Source organism: Alosa alosa, chromosome 10 (genome assembly GCF_017589495.1).
Source record: "Alosa alosa isolate M-15738 ecotype Scorff River chromosome 10, AALO_Geno_1.1, whole genome shotgun sequence".
Taxonomy (NCBI): Eukaryota; Metazoa; Chordata; class Actinopteri; order Clupeiformes; family Clupeidae; genus Alosa; species Alosa alosa.
The window spans coordinates 28,498,750-28,518,287 of record NC_063198.1 but is presented as its reverse complement, the minus strand read 5'-3'; the positions used below and the strand labels follow the sequence as shown (position 1 = coordinate 28,518,287).

The 19,538-nt window shown below is 45.3% G+C and overlaps 1 protein-coding gene across 2 annotated transcripts in view; it reads right to left on the bottom strand.

Moving 5' to 3' along the window:
• Window positions 1-4,530: 4,530 nt before the first annotated feature.
• kcnb1 (potassium voltage-gated channel, Shab-related subfamily, member 1) overlaps window positions 4,531-19,538 on the bottom strand; it is a 27,352-nt gene continuing 12,344 nt past the window's right edge. For both annotated transcript variants that reach the window (XM_048255891.1, XM_048255893.1), the window contains exon 3: window positions 4,531-6,987. In XM_048255891.1, the coding sequence (XP_048111848.1) occupies window positions 5,020-6,987 (1,968 nt within the window). In that variant the 3' untranslated portion in view covers window positions 4,531-5,019. The remainder of the gene's footprint in view (window positions 6,988-19,538) is intronic.

Genomic DNA, 19,538 nt, shown 5'->3' with positions numbered 1-19,538 from the left:
CCAAAAGAAGGTGAACAGTTTGACACAATTTTCCTTGTTTACAGCACATGTACTGGCTTGAGTTAGCCACGCATTTGAACGGTCACAGCTCCAGAATTACAACATGCATGAGCAACAGAAACATTTAGTACACAAACGACCTCATAGAAAGTCAACAGGTAAAAACGTACAAAACACTGCCTCAAGACCTACAAACAACAGCATAAGGAGAGGTGGAAAACGGGGACTAATACTCTTATTCTCTCTCTCTCTTTCTCTCTATCGTGCACTCTGGTACTCTTTAAATAATCCATTTTCAATTATAGATCTATATCAATAGCTTTATACATTTTTAAATTCTCTTTCGTGTATAACTTTTTTCTGTATTTGTTTTATTGTACAATATCTTTAAGAAAGGAACATGAAGACTCTTGATTGTGCTTTCCAGTTTAAAACATGTAAGCATACAAAATTTACCTCCCATAAATGTCCTCCTGTTGATCACTATTTCGTGTTTAAGGCGCTTCATTTCTAACAGTGGTGTTTGACTAATGGGTGCAAAACAAAAATCATGACAAAATATACAGCATTGAATAACAATGAGCCCACAGGTATGGTATGAAGAAAATCATCACAGTTTATCAGTTGAAACACCCAGAACACTTGGCTCAGTAAATCCTGTTTGATGTTTATTTGCCTTGGAGCTCCAAGAGCCCTGTTTTTTTTTTTGTGTATCTATGCAGTCAAAGTTGTGTATCTGTATTTGTGTGTGTGTACGTGTGTGTGTGTGGTCCCTTGCCAAGAAAGACAGAATTGTGTGAATGGACAGAAGGCTGGCTCTCCATACTCAAACCTTACAAAATCCCTAACCAATTTCTGGAGTCAAAGGAGAACGGTTGATTGTCATTTTTGCAACCTTTCTGACAGCATTATAAAACAGTGCTCATGCTTTACGTTTTAAGTACCTTCCAAAATAACACCCTGTGCAATTTAGAGACATTTGGGATGCAGTCCTGCACACACTGGTATGAGATACCAAATGCAAATCTAGACGTGTCTGTCAGAGATGACAGATCTCAGAAATTCTTCATCGTGAAACAAGTGAGAGTGAGAAACATTTAAGAGGACATGTTTTAGTAAACAGTTGTAACCTACTTCCCTGATAGAGTCGCACATATACTCTGTTGTCACACAAACACACTCAAAAATAAATAAAGTAAAGTTTTACACCTGTGTTCACTTTCACTCTTATCTCTGGTCGGGTCTACGCACTCTGTATTCAGAGTAGGACCTCATGAATGGCTTTTTAGAGCACAGTGAGAGAGGACAGTTATACAGTAGATTCATCTATTCAGATAGTGTGGAGCACAAACTACAAACAGCAACATCTTGTATGTTCTGGTCAGTGGAGTGAATCTGCACTTTCTCCTTAAAAAAATAGATTTGAGTATAAAGATGAAGTTGTCTGTAAATTAAGTTTGTGAGACTGAATTGCCTTCATTGAAATATATTTTGACAGCACATTTACAACTGGGTATGTAATGAGGTATTTTCATAATTCAGTTGCTTTACTTTTTGTAGCTGTTTCTGTTATGTATGATTAACTTAGACATTTTGGCTGACAATTCATCTTGCAAATTACATAACACACCAATCTTATTTTGTAATTCATTTTGCACATGAAATTGGGTAATGACACCAATAAAATATTTAATACATCAAACAATTTTTTCATTTTTATGTCTCTCAGAAAATTCACTGATAGAAACTTAAGGTTCCAGTAATTGCAGAGGCATCCTGTAACCATCCCACCATAGGCTACTCATCTTGTGGGTGCCGTGAGCGTGAATGCAAGTTATCCACCGTCATCGAACACGTCAGATAGAAATACTGTGAGAATGTGGTGGTTGACTAAAACTGTTTTGCTTTTCACAGCTCTCTGTCTCTGGGCCATCTCTCTTGGCAGCCTACATTTGCTGAAGCTGTTTGTGTTTAGGTCTGTGGCTGCTTTGGTTGCATTGGCAGGACATTGGTCTAACATGCTGCTGCTCACATGTGTTAGAGCAGCCATTTTCCTTCCATTAACGCGTCCAACATATAGCCTTAATATTTTTATCACTCTTTCTGGCCTCTGTGATGTTCTCTATTCCCACTTTTCCTTGCTACTCTCTTATTCTCCAATACCCCCCCCCCTCTCTCTCTTTCCCTCCCTTTCTTTCATTGCTATTCTCCCCACACCTTGGCTCATTGCTCTCAATTCATTTACAGCAGTGGGAACACATACACATTACACCAAAGAGGTTTTGTACCAAAACACGGACAATTACGCACAAACAGTCTCTCTGTCTCTCACTGTCTCTCACAGTCTCACACATACAAATATGCTTTCACTGACATTTGTAGCATATATCTGTATTCTATGTGTGCACATATCTGATATTATCAAGACTCCAATAGCCAAGTGCTGTACAGTCCTGATAGCATCCTGCACTGGATGGGCTAGCTGTCACCATGGCAACTAGCTGTAGTTATCTTGAAGACACTGCCTTCTATATGTGTTTTCAGTCTGTCACAGCACACACGCACACACACACACACACACACACACACACACACACACACACACACACACTATGAGAGTGGACTACTTTGGCTTTCCATGTCAAGACGACATTGCACTGTACAAGAATGATTAAGTATCAAAATAACATTTTTTTGTCTCCATAAATACTACTGCCAAAATAAACCTCTGATTTAAAAGCAAAAATACAAGACAGCATACAACTTAATGCCGGCATTTTCTGTGCTACAAAATATCCTCGAAGCATTCTTCCTCTGTCAGCTCCTCTCTTCTCTTCTCCTCCATCTTGTCTCCTTGCCCTTTCTCATTCTATTCTCTCCTTCCCTGCTCCTCCTAGCCCTGCCTTGGCCTCCTGTCCATTCACAAATGGCTGGCATAGGTGTGTTCTGGCAACATACTGCAGAAAGGATCTCTCTGAGGCCAGCTTCCTGCCAGATTAGGTGCACAAGGTGTCAGTAAAAAAAAAAAAAAACATACTGTCTACTGCCCCTGGAAACGATTAACAAAGTAAAGGTGAGACTCACAATTCTCATTAACGCGCAAAACAAATGTCATCTCTAACGGAAGTTCAGAGGGGGCCTTAATCAAGATGATTAACGAGCTACACACTTCCCTCCTCTGTCAGCTTTGGGAAGTTGACCATGCCTACCTTCCTACCGCGTCACTAACTTTGGCACCCCATCCACTGCCCATCTCCCATCTTGCCTCTGGTCAGTGATCTCACCAATCATGCTGTCTACACTCGTTAAAGGGAATTTCCCCCTCTGCTGGAGAAATTGCGCATTATGCTATTTCAAACTGTGGGAAAAGGGAAGTTTGGCAGAACTATGTGGATGTTACAAGGTAAGAAACACGATTTAAAACGAGTTTCTTGTTTCTCACTTCTCTTTCCGGGACGGTAGTCTCAATGTTGCAAGGTTGGTTTTCCGCCTGGGGACGCTAGGCACAGCGGGGAAAGTCACCATTTTCACCGGAAGAGGTGAAACAACAACACCAAATGATTTCTAAATGGGTTTATTACGTTGAAATAGTTGCCAAGTTCCCTTTTAACTTGATTATCAAAAGGAGCAAAATACGGGTTTGCTTTGATGAATGTATTCATAGATTGAATGACTTTCATATATCCATATTTAAACCTTTAGGCTGCATTAAATTAGAAATAGAGACCTTTGCAAAATGAGACCATCTGAAGAACTGGTGCATCCCTAGTGATACTGATGATGATTCTAATGAACATTCCACATGGTAACAGGCTCCACTGGATTTCTGAGACCAAGTGACCAAACTAGTCTCTAGAATGGAACAGGAATAATCCATATAAAAATAATTCATAACTGTGTACATGTCTTCAAGTGGTAAAAGCGTTTACACACAAATACACGTACTTACATTTCAGTAGCACACACGCACACACATTCTCGCACACACAGATAGACACAGATAGACACACACACACACACACACACACACACACACACACACACACACACACACACACACAGTATGTTAGTAAGGCCTGCACTTTGCTAGGAATGGGGGCAAGAGTAAACATATCAGCTCATTGGCTAGTCACGTGTTTGTGTGTCTGTGTGTCTGTGTGTCTGTAAAGCCTGATTTGGAACTGTGTGAGAGGTCTGGACAGTGGTAAGCTAGAGGATAACATCAGGGAGGCTCCCAGGGCAGTATTAGTCTTCCCTCACACCTCCGACCACCATGCCAGTGTTCTGTCACCCCCCCCACACACACACACACACACCAAACCCCAGCCCCCAACAGTAAAAGACAACCCTGACAGCACCTGTCTTCTCCCCCACGGTAAACGCTAATACGCAAAGTCCCACCAATCCCAGACCACTATGGCAGCTTCCTCCTGCTCCTCCTTCATCTTCCTCACCCCAGTCTCCCTCGTCAGAATGTCAGAGCCCCCTTTGTCCAGCCCCAACCAACTCCCCCACCCACCCAACCCCAATTCCGTCTAAGCCACACTTAGACAGACAGTGACTCCATCCCGAGCTTCCTCCACTCAATCGGTCTCAGCATCATAGAGCAGATGTTGTTGGGGAGGCTCAGTACAGAGGACGCTGCCGTACCCTGCAGTTAAAGGGGGGTCTTGACAAAGATGGGATGTGATTGGAGCGAGGGAGGGAGGAGGGGGTAGGGTGCAGCCAGCTGGCTGCTGTCAGAGGGACACCACACCACACCGGCAGCCCTACGTCTCCTGGCTCTGGCAGTTTTTCCCTTTTTTTGCCAGGTACCAAAAGGTTTGTAAACGGTCAAAAGGCGGCAAACACGTCCTTCTCTTGCCGCCAGCAATATGTCTATCACTCTCTCTCTCTCTCTCTCTCTCTCTCTCTCTCTCTCTCTCTCTCTCTCTCTCTCTCTCTCTCTCTCTCTCTCTCTCTCTCTCTGTGGCGTCCTCCCTCCCCCTCTCTCTGCGTTCGGATGTCCCTCGTGGGCTCTCAGTGGTTATCATTGAAGGTTTGAGAACGTCCCGATCTGTCTGCCCTGGGCCTCCGTAGCTGGTCAGAGCCCAGGTGGTTCTCCTGACCGCTGCCTGGGCGACCGCCTTCCGGGCGCAGCAAGCAGTTCTGTCCCAGCAGCCTCTGGGCCGCCTCCAGGTGGTTGGTTCCCGTGGCGACGGCAGCGCACCCCGTCTTGGCGCTGGCGCCGCCCAGGAGGCGGTCGACGGGTCGGTGCTCCTCGTCGTCGGTGTCAGCGTCGATGTACCGGTTGATGGAGGCGTCGTGGAAGGTGAAAATGGCCGGGGTCGTGGAACCTTCCGGGCTCTTGGGCGGCGTGCGGCTGCTGGCCGTCGTGTAGACGGACACCTCGGGGCTCAGGAGCGAGCGGTCAGAGAGGACGGAGCTGTCCGACTGAGGGCCGCCCCCGCTGGCGGGACTGGACTCCCCTCCTCCACCTCCTCCACCTCCGGCCCCGCTGGGGTACCGAACCCGGTAGGCATGGCCCACCTTGAGCGGGTTCCCCAGGGGCTTGTGGTGCCTGGTGGTGCCCTCAGGCCCCGGGGGCTTGATGGTGGAGCACGGCGGGATGAGCAGAGCCTCCTGGTGCTCCAGAGGGGTCTGCAGGCTGGACGGCGGCTTGCTGGCGGGGCTGTGAGAGAAGCGCTGGCCCTCCTGCAGCACCAGGCTCGTTGCCGGACTGTAGGGGAAACCCCGCGGGTTCTCCTGGAAGTCTGTGGCGCAGCTGATGTAGCTGTCGATGCTGGACAGGCTCTTCATGTCGGACACGCCGTCTCGCCCTCCCAGGGCGTTGTGCGCCTCCGGGCCCGGCAGAGCCCCCAGCTCCATCTCCTCCCGCCGAGTGGCGGTGGCTCGCGTGCCATTAGCGTTGTTGAGGTTGGGCTGCGACTGGGTCTTGGCCATCTGGTTGTAGATCTCCTCCAGCTTCTGAGCGCTGAGGTGCTGGGGCGGGCAGGCGTCCCCCCGGGCCTTGCTAGGGGAGCCCTGCTCCATGTTGTAGGAGTGATTGGACCCGTCGTCCAGGGCAGGCTGCTTGGAGGACCACTTCCAGCGACTGGGCGAGAGGTGGTTGTCGTGCGGCTTGTCTCCCGCCCCTCCTCCTCCTCCTCCCCTCTCCATCACCACCACGTCCAGCAGCTCGGTGCCGCGGGATAAGGCCTCGCGCACGTTCATGGACACAATGCTGCCATTGCGCTTGGCCCTCTCCAGGGCCTCCCGCCGCTTGATGGCTTTCTCCTGCCGCTTCTGCTCCTTGTAGAACTCCGAGAAGTTGTTGACGATGATCGGAATGGGAAGCGCGATCACCAGCACGCCGGCGATGCAGCAAAGTCCGCCGACGATCTTCCCCAGCAGTGTCTTCGGGTAGATGTCGCCGTAGCCCACCGTCGTCATGGTGATGGTGGCCCACCAGAACGAGGCCGGGATGCTCTTGAACTTGGTGTCGTCCTCGTCCTTCTCGGCGAAGAACACCAGGCTGGAGAAGATCATGATGCCCATGGCGAGGAAGAGGATGAGCAGGCCCAGCTCGTTGTAGCTGCGTCGCAGCGTGAAGCCCAGCGACTGCAGGCCCGTGGAGTGGCGCGCCAGCTTGAGGATGCGCAGGATGCGCATGATGCGGAAGATCTGCACCACGCGCCGCACGTTCTGGAACTGCAGTACGCTCTTGTTGGACTCGGTCAGGAAGATGGTGACGTAGTAGGGCAGGATGGCCAGCAGGTCGATCACGTTCAGCGGGCCCTTGAAGAACTTCCATTTGCTGGGCGAGGAGAGGAAGCGCAGCAGGTACTCCATGGTGAACCAGGCGATGCACACGGCCTCGATGTGTGCCAGCTGCGGGTTGTCGGTGGCCTGGCCGAACTCGTCCATGTCCTGCAGCTCGGGGAGGGTGTTCAGGGACAGGGCGATGGTGGACAGCACGATGAACAGGATGGAGATGATGGCCAAGATCTGCCGGGGAAAGAGGACAAAAGATGCCGTTACCTTCAGAAATGAGGAAAGACTTGCAGCTTGAAGTGAGAGACTATGATTATGGTTACTTACAATATCAAATAATAACAATAAACAATAACAGTAAACAAAAGACTAATATTGTAACAGCATCAACGATGGTAAAACAATAAAATCTAGACTAAGACTGGACTAAAGCACTAATAACAGGCAAAAGGTTCTCCTGCATAAACTAAAGCTCTCATGTAGGCTATGGGATTATTTTAACTGAGCTCACCCACTAATGTTTGCGCTTCGAACCTAGCTCATGGTATCAAATTAGCAAATAGATTTCATCGACTTTAGACTTTGCATTCTGCACTTTTTTAATGTAAATTAGAGCCTTTAGCCTTTTCTACTGGTAAGAATGAAATCAGATACTGACTGCAGGCGTGAGTCATTTTGCCATCATGACTTGTAGTGCGGTAAATTCCATAATAACAGTCACATTGACATTTTGACATTGTCTTTTATGACCACTGAGACACACACACATAATATGCCCCTTCTATGGTAAAGAGTTTATAAAGAGACAAGACGGTACTGATTGAGGTGGGTGTATAGCAACAGACTTATGCCCCTTTAACAGCAGGCCTGTGAACAGCTGCCATAGCAAGTAGCTAGCAAGGAGCAGAGCACAATCAGAACACCAGTAGCCATGGTAACATAATGCAGCAGGTTGGGTGCCGCTTATTCTGAGGCAGTGCATATGCAAATGTGAGAGGACAGCAAGAGAAAGACACAGAAAGAGAGAGAGAGAGAGAGAGAGAGACAGACAGAGAGAGAGAGAGAGAGAGCATGCATTAAACACAATTGAATGGGGTTTTGAAAGTGCAATTGTATATTTTGGGTTGAAGAACACAGAACGGTAGATCCTTAACCGTATGCTTAATATGTGAGCATGCATATGCTCACTCAGAGCCACTGAAAACTGTTCCACATTCACTTCACACAGCACTGTTCCATTTTCAATACAATTAGCATCCACAGTGGCTTACAGTACAGTTAAGGTGGATGTTTCCCCAGTATGTTTGTTCCCAGGAAATCAAACTACGTAATTACTCAGCCCCTTACTCCTTGCCGAGATGACGTGAGAAACACTGCTGTATACATGTCAGGGCCATCTGAAATCATTTATGCCCATTGACAGTTTGATGATAAATGTAATTTATTGGGACAGAATGACTTTCAGTGACCATTCAACCAATATTCATCAAACTCTCCTATATTCAGCCTAACTCTCTTCTAACTCTAACCTAATTCTAAACCATACCATAACCTAACATTAAAGTAAGACTATCAAAACACTGTTCAAATGTGTTACAGGTACAGATACATTGCCAGTTGTTTATTGTGAGTCATCCAGTTGAATTTGGCCCTTTTCCATGATCTCGAATAACATGAATTTATTGACTGCCACAATAAATTCTCTTTCAATGATATGGCAATATGAAAATTAGGTCAGTCACTGAAAATAGGTCAGTATGCATATAGGTCATAAAGATCTACTTAACTCATATAGCTACATAAAGGTTTATTGTTTTGTTTACTGCTAAGTTATGACTTTCTATCAAATATGCATTTGAAACCTAATTTAGGATACATTTGAAACCCGATTTAGAACACCTTAGCTGAGCAACATATCTTGAACTTACCTGACATATGACTACATAAAAATATGCCAACACTGTCTTCATCATATCAACAAACACCAGTATGCAAGTTGACATGTCAAAAAGGGGTGTTAGTGGTAAAATACATGTGTAAAATACAAGTGGTGGGTAAACATTCTGTGATCACGGTAAGGTGGACTGCGCCATCAGATTTTTAAAAAAAGCCATTCAGAACATGTTTGATGATGGTGGAGGTTATTGTCCAATGTTTATAACAATACCAGTGGTATTAAATGGTTCCTAGAGTGTTGATGAGTGTACATATTGTGAATCTGGATAATACAGTGTGATTTTTAAATGTTAAAAGTTGCAATTGGTGAATAAACAGTTTGATATGTGGATAAACTCTAATAAGAGGTGGATAAACTCTATTTCTGAAATTTCAGAGGTGCATAACTGTGTTTACTCACGTTTAGCCTCCACTATATCCCTGATGCCAAACACTGTACAAGCGCTTTTCATGGACATGGAGTGGAGTGAACAAAGGAGATCAATGATCATAGTAGAGCATTTTGTATTATGATATCCATTTCTTTGTTTGGGGATTGTACACTTTCCCACTTTCTCAAGCTTCGCCTATAGCTAAAATATAGCCTACTGTATATCTGTTAAGCTTGAGTGACGTGGCTACACAACCTCTTAACTCTGAGAAATCAACTTAAATGATTGGAGTAGAAAGTGAACGTATGTTGTTCCTGTAGCTTCGTTTTTATATGTATTTATACGTATTTATAAGTATTTATACGTATACGTTTGTGTCTGAAATGTATTGTTGTTGCAAGCGACATAGTTAATGTGTACATGCTATCTGAGAATCTCTGTGCATTGCTGTTTGTGTGCTTGTCTGTTGTGTTTGTGTGCACTGCACATACAGTAGTAAGCAGTAGTGTGCATTACAGCAGTGATGGAAGCCCACCTCATCCTCCCTATGGGACTAGTGAGGGGAAGAGATCATCGAATGTCTGCTTAGGTAGCCGTGGCCTACTGGTTAGCGCTTCAGACTTGTAACCGGAAGGCCCTTGAGCAAGGCACCTAACCCCTCACTGCTCCCTGCCAGTCACCCAGTTGCCCCTATCAACCTCCAATCAGGATGGCTCAACACTGTTGCCATAGATACATAGCAGATGTTTACAATGATAGTGCTTCCTCAGCCATCCTTGAGGCACCTCTCAGTCCCCTGTTGTTTCTCTAGATTGCCGTGCCTTAGGTGGGCTATGAAAAAACAGGGTTGAGTCCCAATGAAATCAAATCATCACCACACCATCAACAAACACAGCAGGTGACTGTCAACATGATTGACACTTGTAAACATGAGCACCATGTGATGTGAACATATAGCGAGTTAGCATGAAAGCAGAACAGCTGATGCGGATTTTCTTTGTGAATAGTTAAGATATCTGGCTTTCCATTCTGATAGCTGGAATATACTGTGGATACTCTGAGAAAACCAATTTGCCCATGACCGTGCTGCCCACCTGAGCTCTATAATCTGCAACTACGATTTGAACGGATTTCCTCTGTATTCACCTTCCCATGAGACAGGAATCCCTGTCTGTCAGTGCTATGGCATATGCACTTCCCGCTGGCTGGAGGTGGTAAATCTTTATGGCAGCAGGCAGTATCTGAGTAATGTTGGAAAATAAGGCTATAATTGACAGAATCTTGAACTGAAGGAAGATGTGTGCCTGGTCGGTGTGCTGCTAAAAGATACAAGCAGCTATTCTTACTGATATTTGGTTATTGAAATTTAAGCTCAACAGCCAAACAAAAAATAACACCCAAGCTGTCCATGATCCCAAAACAGAGCCTCTTAATTATTTGCATTTATGGAGCCAGGACTGCACACACACACACACACACACACGCACGCACACACACACACACATACACACACACACACACACACACACACACACACACACACACACACACACACACACAGAGAGAGAATGCACAGAATGAATTTGACAAAGAGTGCATTGGATTAGTATTGTGGACTTCTCCTTTAATTTCTTGTAAAGTGCATATTTTAGAACTGAATGCAGAAAACTGACAAGCTGTAAGAGAGCAACAGCATATCCATTCTAAACTTAGGAACCCAAACTGTTTTGATGCAAAATGCATATGCATGTATTGTCAGGAACAGGTTGGACTATTGCAATTCTTAAAGGGCCTTCCAAACAAAATAAGTCACATTTTTTATAAATCTGCTTTAGTATGAGAATGTGCTATACATTTTTTTTACTTAAATTGAAAGGTTCAAAACAATAAGAGACACTGTCCCCTCTCTACCCCTCATCTGCTTCCCTCTGGTCCTCTGCCAAGGGCTCATTATAATTACGTTAACCCCCAGGGCTCCCTTGTGAAAGAGATTTGAATATCTCAATGGGACATCACCTGGTAAAATGAAGGATAAATTAAAAAAAAAAAAAAAAAAACAAATCATGAGCCATTGTATGCTGATCTGGTGGGGGTTTCATTAGCAAAGTGTATATGCTAGCTAGAATGCACTGAAAACATAATCCTGTTATAAAAACACATGACATACCTGTGTGTAATAATACAAATGTACAGTATATATGGGCAAATCTTGGGGGAAAATATTGTCTTACATGTTTGCATGTGTGTTCTCACTCATTGTTTGGATTACGTTTGTAAATACTGTATGTATGGGTATGACAGTTGAAATAACAGTAAATAGAGTAGAGTATCATTTATTAAAATGGATCAAAATGGATCACATACGACTGCTGAGATCAACGAACCGGACAGTAAGTAACTGCTGTGTGCTCGTCTTCACTGAGACTTGGTTAAATGACAACATTCCGGACTCTGCTGTACAACTGGAGCAGCTAGCATGCTATCGAGCAGACAGGGCCATTGTAAAGGGAGGTAAATCACGAGGAGGAGGAATCTGTGTTTACATCCGTGACGAATGGTGCCGGGACACTGTAGTAGTATGCAAACACTGCTCACCACTGGCAGAGTTTATGATCATAAAGTGCGTCCTTTTTACCTGCCAAGGGAAATTACTGCGATTCTGCTAGTCGCGGTATACATCCCGCCTACCAACAACAACAGCGATAAGAACGCTGCTCTTAGTGAACTGTACCAGGCTGTCAGTGAACAACAGACGGCACACCCAGACGGTTTCACCATCTTCACTGGAGATTATAACCATGCTGATCTAAAACTGTACTTCCAAAGCTACACCAGCATGTTGATTTTCCAACAAGAGGAGATAACATCCTGGACCTGGTCTACACTACACACAAAAGGAGCATAAAAGCCACCCCCTCCCCACATTGGACTTTCAGACCACATCACTGTTATGCTAATGCCCGCGATACAGACAAAGGGTAAAAGCGAACAAACCGGTTCGTAAGCAGGTAAAAGTGTGGCCTGAGGGAGCCTCCGATGCTCTTCAAGACTGCTTTGACACAACAGACTGGGAAATGTTTAAGCAGGCAGCCACTTACAACAACCCGGACAGACATAGAGGAGTATACAGACACTGTAACCTCTTACATCACCAAGTGCATCGATGATGTGACCCACACAAAAGACATCATCACTGGGCTAACTGGAAGCCATGGCTGACAGGGGATGTCCTCAGGCTGCTGAGGGCCAGAGACAAAGCCTACAGAGCTGGGGATGAAGCTGGCATGAAAACAGCGAGCCAACCTGTCCCGTGGCATCAAGGAAGCAAAAAGGAATACACTCACAAGATAACCACCCACTTCAAAGACAGCAGGAACTCACAAAGCCTATGGCAGGGCATTCAGGCCCTCACGGACTACAAGCCCGCGCCACAGAGCTGTGAGAGCAACATCCCTCTGCTCAACAACCTGAACCGGGCTTTGCTCGCTTTGAAGCACAAAACAGCACCTGCCCACAGAAGACCCATCCCCTCTCTACATGAGCAGCCCCTGTGCCTCTCTGCCGACAGCGTGAAGAGGACACTTGCTGCTATCAACACCCGTAAGGCAACAGGTCCAGACAACATCCCAGGTCGTGGCGCTGAAGGACTGCGCAGGGAGCTTAAGGATGTCTTCACAGACATCTTTAACACTTCCCTGAAGCAAGCCATCGTCCCATCATGTTTCAAAGCTGCCACCATCATACCTGTGCCGAAGAAAACTGCTCCATCCTGCTTCAATGACTACCGCCCTGTGGCACTGACACCCATCATCATGAAGTGCTTTGAGCGGCTTGTCATGTCACATATCAAAGCCATTCTCCCCCCCCACCCTGGACCCCTTCCAGTTTGCATACCGAGCCAAGCGGTCTACAGAGGATGCAATCTGCTCTGCCCTCCACCCAGCCCTCACCCACCTGGAAAAAAGAGACTCATATGTGAGATTGCTGTTTATAGACTTCAGTTCTGCATTCAACACCATAATACCACAACAACTCATCTGCAAACTCGACAAACTGGGACTCAGTACCTACCTCTGCAACTGGCTACTGGACTTCCTCTGTCAGAGGCCCCAAGTAGTACGTGTTGGCAACAATACCTCAAGCAGCATCACACTGAGCACAGGGGCCCCCAAGGCTGCGTGCTCAGTCCGCTGCTCTTCACCCTGCTGACGCATGACTGCGCTGCAACCTACAGCAACAATCACATAGTGAAATTTGCTGACGACACAACTCTGGTGGGTCTCATCACCAAGGGCGACGAGACTCAATACAGGTTGGAGGTCGACCATCTGACCACGTGGTGCAGGGACAACAACCTCCTGCTGAACGTCAGCAAGACCAAAGAGATTGTTGTTGACTTCCGGAGAGGTCACACCCAACACCTGCCACTGACCATCGACGGTGCTGTGGTGGAGAGAGCGAGCAGCACCAAATTCCTGGGGGTGCACATCAGCGAAGACCTCTCCTGGACCACCAACACTGCATCACTGGCGAAGAGAGCTCAGCGCCGCCTGTACTTCCTCAGGAAACTCAGGCGAGCAAGTGCTCCACCAGCCATCATGACCACATTCTACCGAGGCACCATTGAGAGCATCCTCTCCAGCTGTATCGCTGTGTGGGGCGGAAGCTGCACTGAATACAACAGGAAAGCCCTGCAGCGCATAGTGAACACAGCTGGAAGGATCATTGGTGCTTCACTCCCCTCCCTGAAGGACATTTACACCACCCACCTCACCCTCAAGGCACCAAAATTGTGAGTGATGCAAGTCACCTCGCTCACAATCTGTTTGATCTACTGCCCTCTGGGAAGAGGTACAGAAGCCTGCGCTCCCGCACTACCAGACTCACCAACAGCTTCATACACCAAGCTGTAAGGATGCTGAACTCTCTCCCTCCTCTCCCCCCTCCACCCTCCTCTCCCCCCTCCACCCTCAGCTACATAACATCCTGGACATTGGACCCACAATGGCCGCCTGCACTACTCCACTTGCACACTTGCACACTTGTACACTTTTACAACTTGGTGTTGTTGTCCTGAAAACACAACACTTCTGCTGCTCTTACATAACTTGCACCACTATGCCACTTTCTTCATTACTCAGGTCAAACAGAACTACCCAAGCCTCTTATTGGCCTGACTTTGCACTAGTTTTTTATTGACTGTCTATGCACAATTTCAACAAAATTTTGCTGCTCTTATTTTTTCATTATTATATGTGCCCTCTTATTTACTTACTTTTTTGTTTACTTGAATGTTATGTTTGTCTGTGGACTTAAAATTGGTAAAATATGTCTTGTCTTCACCGTGGGATAGTGAGAAACGTAATTTCGATCTCTTTGTATGTCTGGAACATGTGAAGAAATTGACAATAAAGCTGACTTTGACTTTGACTTTGACTTTGACTTAATCCCGAGGGAAATTACCTAATATTTCAGTTCACAGCCATTTCAAAATGCACTAGTCAAAAGTGGCGTTCTGAGGGATTAGTGGGTACACAGCTCCAATACTTTATAACTTTTCTTTGGTCAGTAGGCCAGGTCTCACAAAAAAGCTTGTGTGAACAGGGCCGTGATATGCATGGGGGGGGGGGGGGGTGGCATAGGGGCCTATCAGCACTGCCTATGCATAGGGCCCAGGATCTTGTGCTACGCCCCTGTGTGTAAATGTACATGAGCATATTACTAGGATTGTGAGACAGCTAGTTGGGGTGTGTGTGTGTGCGTGTGTGTGTGTGTGTGTGTGAAAGAGAGACAATGGAGAGAGAGAGATAGAAAGAAAGAGACAGACAGAGAGAAAGAGAAAGTGATGCATCCTTACACCCCACTGTGACAGAAGCCAGACACAGAGGGAGGAAAAAAAAACACCAAGCCCCATCAGCTCCCATGTTAGCTTTTCAGACGACCTTCCCTGGCGGGAGGTCATCTGACCCTCTCAATGAACATCAAAACCTCAACCACCAATCAAATACACACACACACACACACACACACACACACACACACACACAAAACACACACAAACACAAACACACACAAACACACTGAGCTGTCCATTAGCTGTCACATAAACTCCTAGTACCATGATCTACAGAGACCAGGCTATGCTCTGACACGCTCAGATGTCTTGAGCTTCAGATTCAGTCCTGGCTGTTATATGCGGACGGCCAGCAAGTAAACAATGAACGAAGACTGTCCAGAAAATGTTTAAATCTGCAACACTTGATTGTAAGTTATTATCTTATAATTAGACCTTGTGTTAAATTCCACAAAATGTCTCCTCCCTTTGCTGTCCATTTTGTGTGTGTGTTGTACATGGTAGCCTACTCTTACTCTGTACATGGGGAAAAAAGTGTCTTGGACCAAACCATTCCAGCTAATCAACACTGCAACACTTCAGCAGCACAGACAAGAGGGTTATAATTTATTGCTGTGATTGGCTGTTGATGCCATTTCAAACCTTTTTCAGTCAAACTTCTACTTCATTAACTACTCTTGTTGATCTGTAAATTATGAAACACTTGTAGCATTAATAATTTATGGGCTATGCGGATAATTGCTAGCATTGCTAGCATAGTCTGTCTTCATGATGACTATGCATTTGCTGGCTTTTTTTAGCAACACATTGTTACCCTACTGAAGCAGGAAATGCTTCACTCACAGCCATCACTCACCCCATTTTCGCTTTTATTACCTGCTCTACATCACCCAATCTGATGTTGCAAAGCCTCCCACTTCCTCCTCATTCACCTCTATTTCACTTTTGAGCTCACATTACCCATTATCATTGTCAGACAGTGGACATCGCTTGTACACAATCTCCGGTATAGGCATCCTAGGACCATGGCCAGCTACCACGGCAAATATCACTCAATCAGCAATTGCATCAACTGTAGACTGGTACGCCACCCCCATTCAGTAATGAATAGTGCACTACAAATGCGCAGAAACCATTCAGTTACATTACGCAGATTAAAGGACAGCTCCTGTCTAAGAACAACCTGGGGTCTATTTTTGGAAGACAACAAGTGCAAACTTTTGCTTGGGACCAAAATCATGTTAATTGGAGTAGTTTGCATTTATGCATTTACAACTTAATAGTATATAGCGATAGCCTTGAGGGCAAGCTCCCGTCAAAGTAAATCACTACTTTTGACAGTATATTTACTCCTCTGTGATACTGTGGAGGGGGTCCCTACAGACTAACCAAAATAATTTGAACTTTCAGTGCACAGAAAGGGTATAAAAAGGACAATTTGTGCAGTCAGCGTGTTGCATTATTATCGTTTCTGTGTCCGCCATCTTGTGTGAAGAAAGTCTGTGCAAGTCGATTCCCGAACTCTCATCCTTGTGATTCCATTGACAGTAGTTTGGGATTTGAAAATCAACTTGTACAGACTTTTCTTAGCAAGATGGCGGTGACCGGAAGAAGAATCTAGGTAATTCACTGACTGCACAGTCCTTTTTATACCCTTTCTGTACACTTGTGATGCTTGCACAAAGTAAAAGCTTATTAATATTTGCACATATATTACAAACTGTGTATATTCTGTATGCCTGCATGTATTGAACCTTGAGGTATGTACCGTGGCAGTTCAGGACGAATACCTTCTTGCTAAAGCCCTGTGCCTGGTCATTTGTTTGGTAGGCAGGGTGTTCATCATTGTTAACAATTACAATCATCTCAACTGCCTTTCAGTTAAGAGGTCAATATCATATCTGAACTCTGACACATGTTCAGAGATACTCTTTTGGCCGGTTATCATCTGGCAAGACCATCCATCATTAGGTTAACTAAGATGATCATTTACAGGGATGTTCCCCTGTGTGATATGCCTGTTTATCATTGCTTTAGAAATGTATACAGTGTAAAAATAGCAAAATAAGACAGATGTTGTTGGCAACAGATGTTGTTGGCAAATATTGTTAAATAGAATACTGCATAGTCTGGAATGATTGCTCTGAATAGGTTAACCCCCAGGCTAAGGTCTTCTACTTTGTGCCACAGTTCTTTAGACAGACAGCTTTTTCAAATAGCAAGTCCTGTTGTGCCGTTGATAGCAGGGATTGTAATCTTATAAACTCCCAACACGTCATTACCCATAGCTTACCATCAGTACATACGACATAATGATGGAGTTGGGTCCAGTAAACTGTCCTGTTTCAACAACATTAACAAAGCACTGCAATGTAGGATATGACACTAATGCCCTTCTGATTTGCCATAATGTCATGCTTGCATACAATTTGTCTTGGCGTGGTGGCCTGGTAGACGAGGTGAAGGCCACCAGTGGAGCTTATAGCCAGCGACGGCGTCACATTAGCGCTGCATTCATCCTGACAGCACCTCTCCAAGGGACAGGGTTTCCATGGAGACAGGAGAATACCATGTCTTTGCCATTTGTCACACAAGGATGGCATGGCAAGTAGAGGTGGGTAGACTATTAAAAGATTGTCTGCTAGTAAGAGGAGTGGTTACTGAACAGACACACAGTGCACTCATTTGTTTTTAATCATTCTCTTTGATCAGAGAGATGTAGGCTACACAATATTGTCCATCATAAGAGGGGAACCTCTGTTGTGATGTTTTACTAGTATAGGAATTTGTTCTGTAAATTGTATAAGTATATATACTCTTTTGATCCCGTGAGGTCAAAAGAGTCATCCATGAAAAATGTCTGTATCACAGTTCTTGACACTCATTTTCCCTTTAGAACGAGGGCTCATCTGTAAAACTCCTCAAGGGGAGTGATGCCAAACATGTGCACACACACACACATCTTCCCACCAGCCACCCACACACATGCACATATGCATGCACACACACACACACACACACACACACACACACACACACACACACACACACACACCACCATCCACCTTCCCACCCTCCCACACATGCATGTACACGGGCACAACACACACACACACCCGAAGGCAGTGTGTCCACGGTGTCATCCATCTGGCCAGATGACCTGACACCAAAGCTTCTGGTGGACTGGTTTCCTGCTCCCCTGCTTAATAATTCATGAACCTTAGATGAGCAGGAGATTCCTGGTTTACAGGGGGTGCTATATTTAAATTCAATGGCCCATTATATGTGTATTTATAGCAGTAGTCAGAGGGTCTGTCTCTCTCTCCCCCTCTTACTTCCCCTCTCTCTCTATCTAGCTAGCACATATGCATGCACACACACACACACACACACACACACACACACACACACACACACACACACACACACACACACACACATATACACACTGGTTATCCATCCTGCTCATAAAAGGACTGCTGTTTCAGCAGTTATGGATTTTAAGGATCTGGTTTTCTCACAACCCGTCTGTTGAAGGTACAGAAGCCCACAAGGCACAAAAAGAGCCAACATAGCAAAAGCTCAACTTCACATTTTTGTTCTCTTGTTGTCAGGCACACTGCACCCAGTGTCAGTTGCCATATTGTTGAGGTCAAGATCCGTTAAATGTTTCTGCCTGCAGGTGATCACCATATTTTTGAGGTCAAGATCCACTACATGTTGTCATTTCCCAATTTCCTTCTCATTTCACATGAAAACAACTTTACACTCAACACTGCACTCAGTTGGGTCTTCAACAATACACCCGGCGAGGGTGGAGTTGATGAACAGCAGATGAACAGTTTGAGAGATACTTGCTAACTGCTGTTTGTAATCTTCGAGCAGAGCACAGTCCCAAGCAGTGGCAGCTCTTTGAACTGATTTAGGCTCAACAATAACAACACAACAACTACAGACTCCTCAGCCAGAGTCATAGTGCTTGGTATCCTAATGAGTATTCCTTCCAAAGTCCTTTTAGGCAAGTCCCTCTATTCGGCAGCCATATAGCAACGCTTTTTGGGCACTCATCGGGCATCCTATTCAGCAGAAATGCGTGTGAGCAAGGCTTCACGACACCAATCTTGTTCCAGCGGCGAGTTCACAACACATGATTGGGAAGATGTCTTCACAACACAACATGTGATTGGCTCAATGTATTCACATCACACCACATGATTGGCTCAAAGTATTCACACATGTCGATGTTTTGCCAAGGAAGGGGTGGGACAACGGCCATATTGGCATTACAAACTAAACCCTATGCATTTCTATGGAGGATTTTTTGAGTGCTGTGTCTCCTCATTAGAAAGTCTCTGGTAATACAGCCTTATTGAGCCTTATTGATATGCAGCCATAGGCTATTGATCACTGATTGCTTTGACAATGTTGACTTGACACAAATCTCTGATATGAGTCTGAGTTCAACATGAGTTATGAAGAATTTATTTACTTTGAAGGAGTTATTTATATTATTATTATTAATATTTTTATTATTATTATTATATGTTGATGGCTAAATCCCACACTGCCGCCTCTGAAGGGCCTCCCTGAGAGGAAGAAGACTA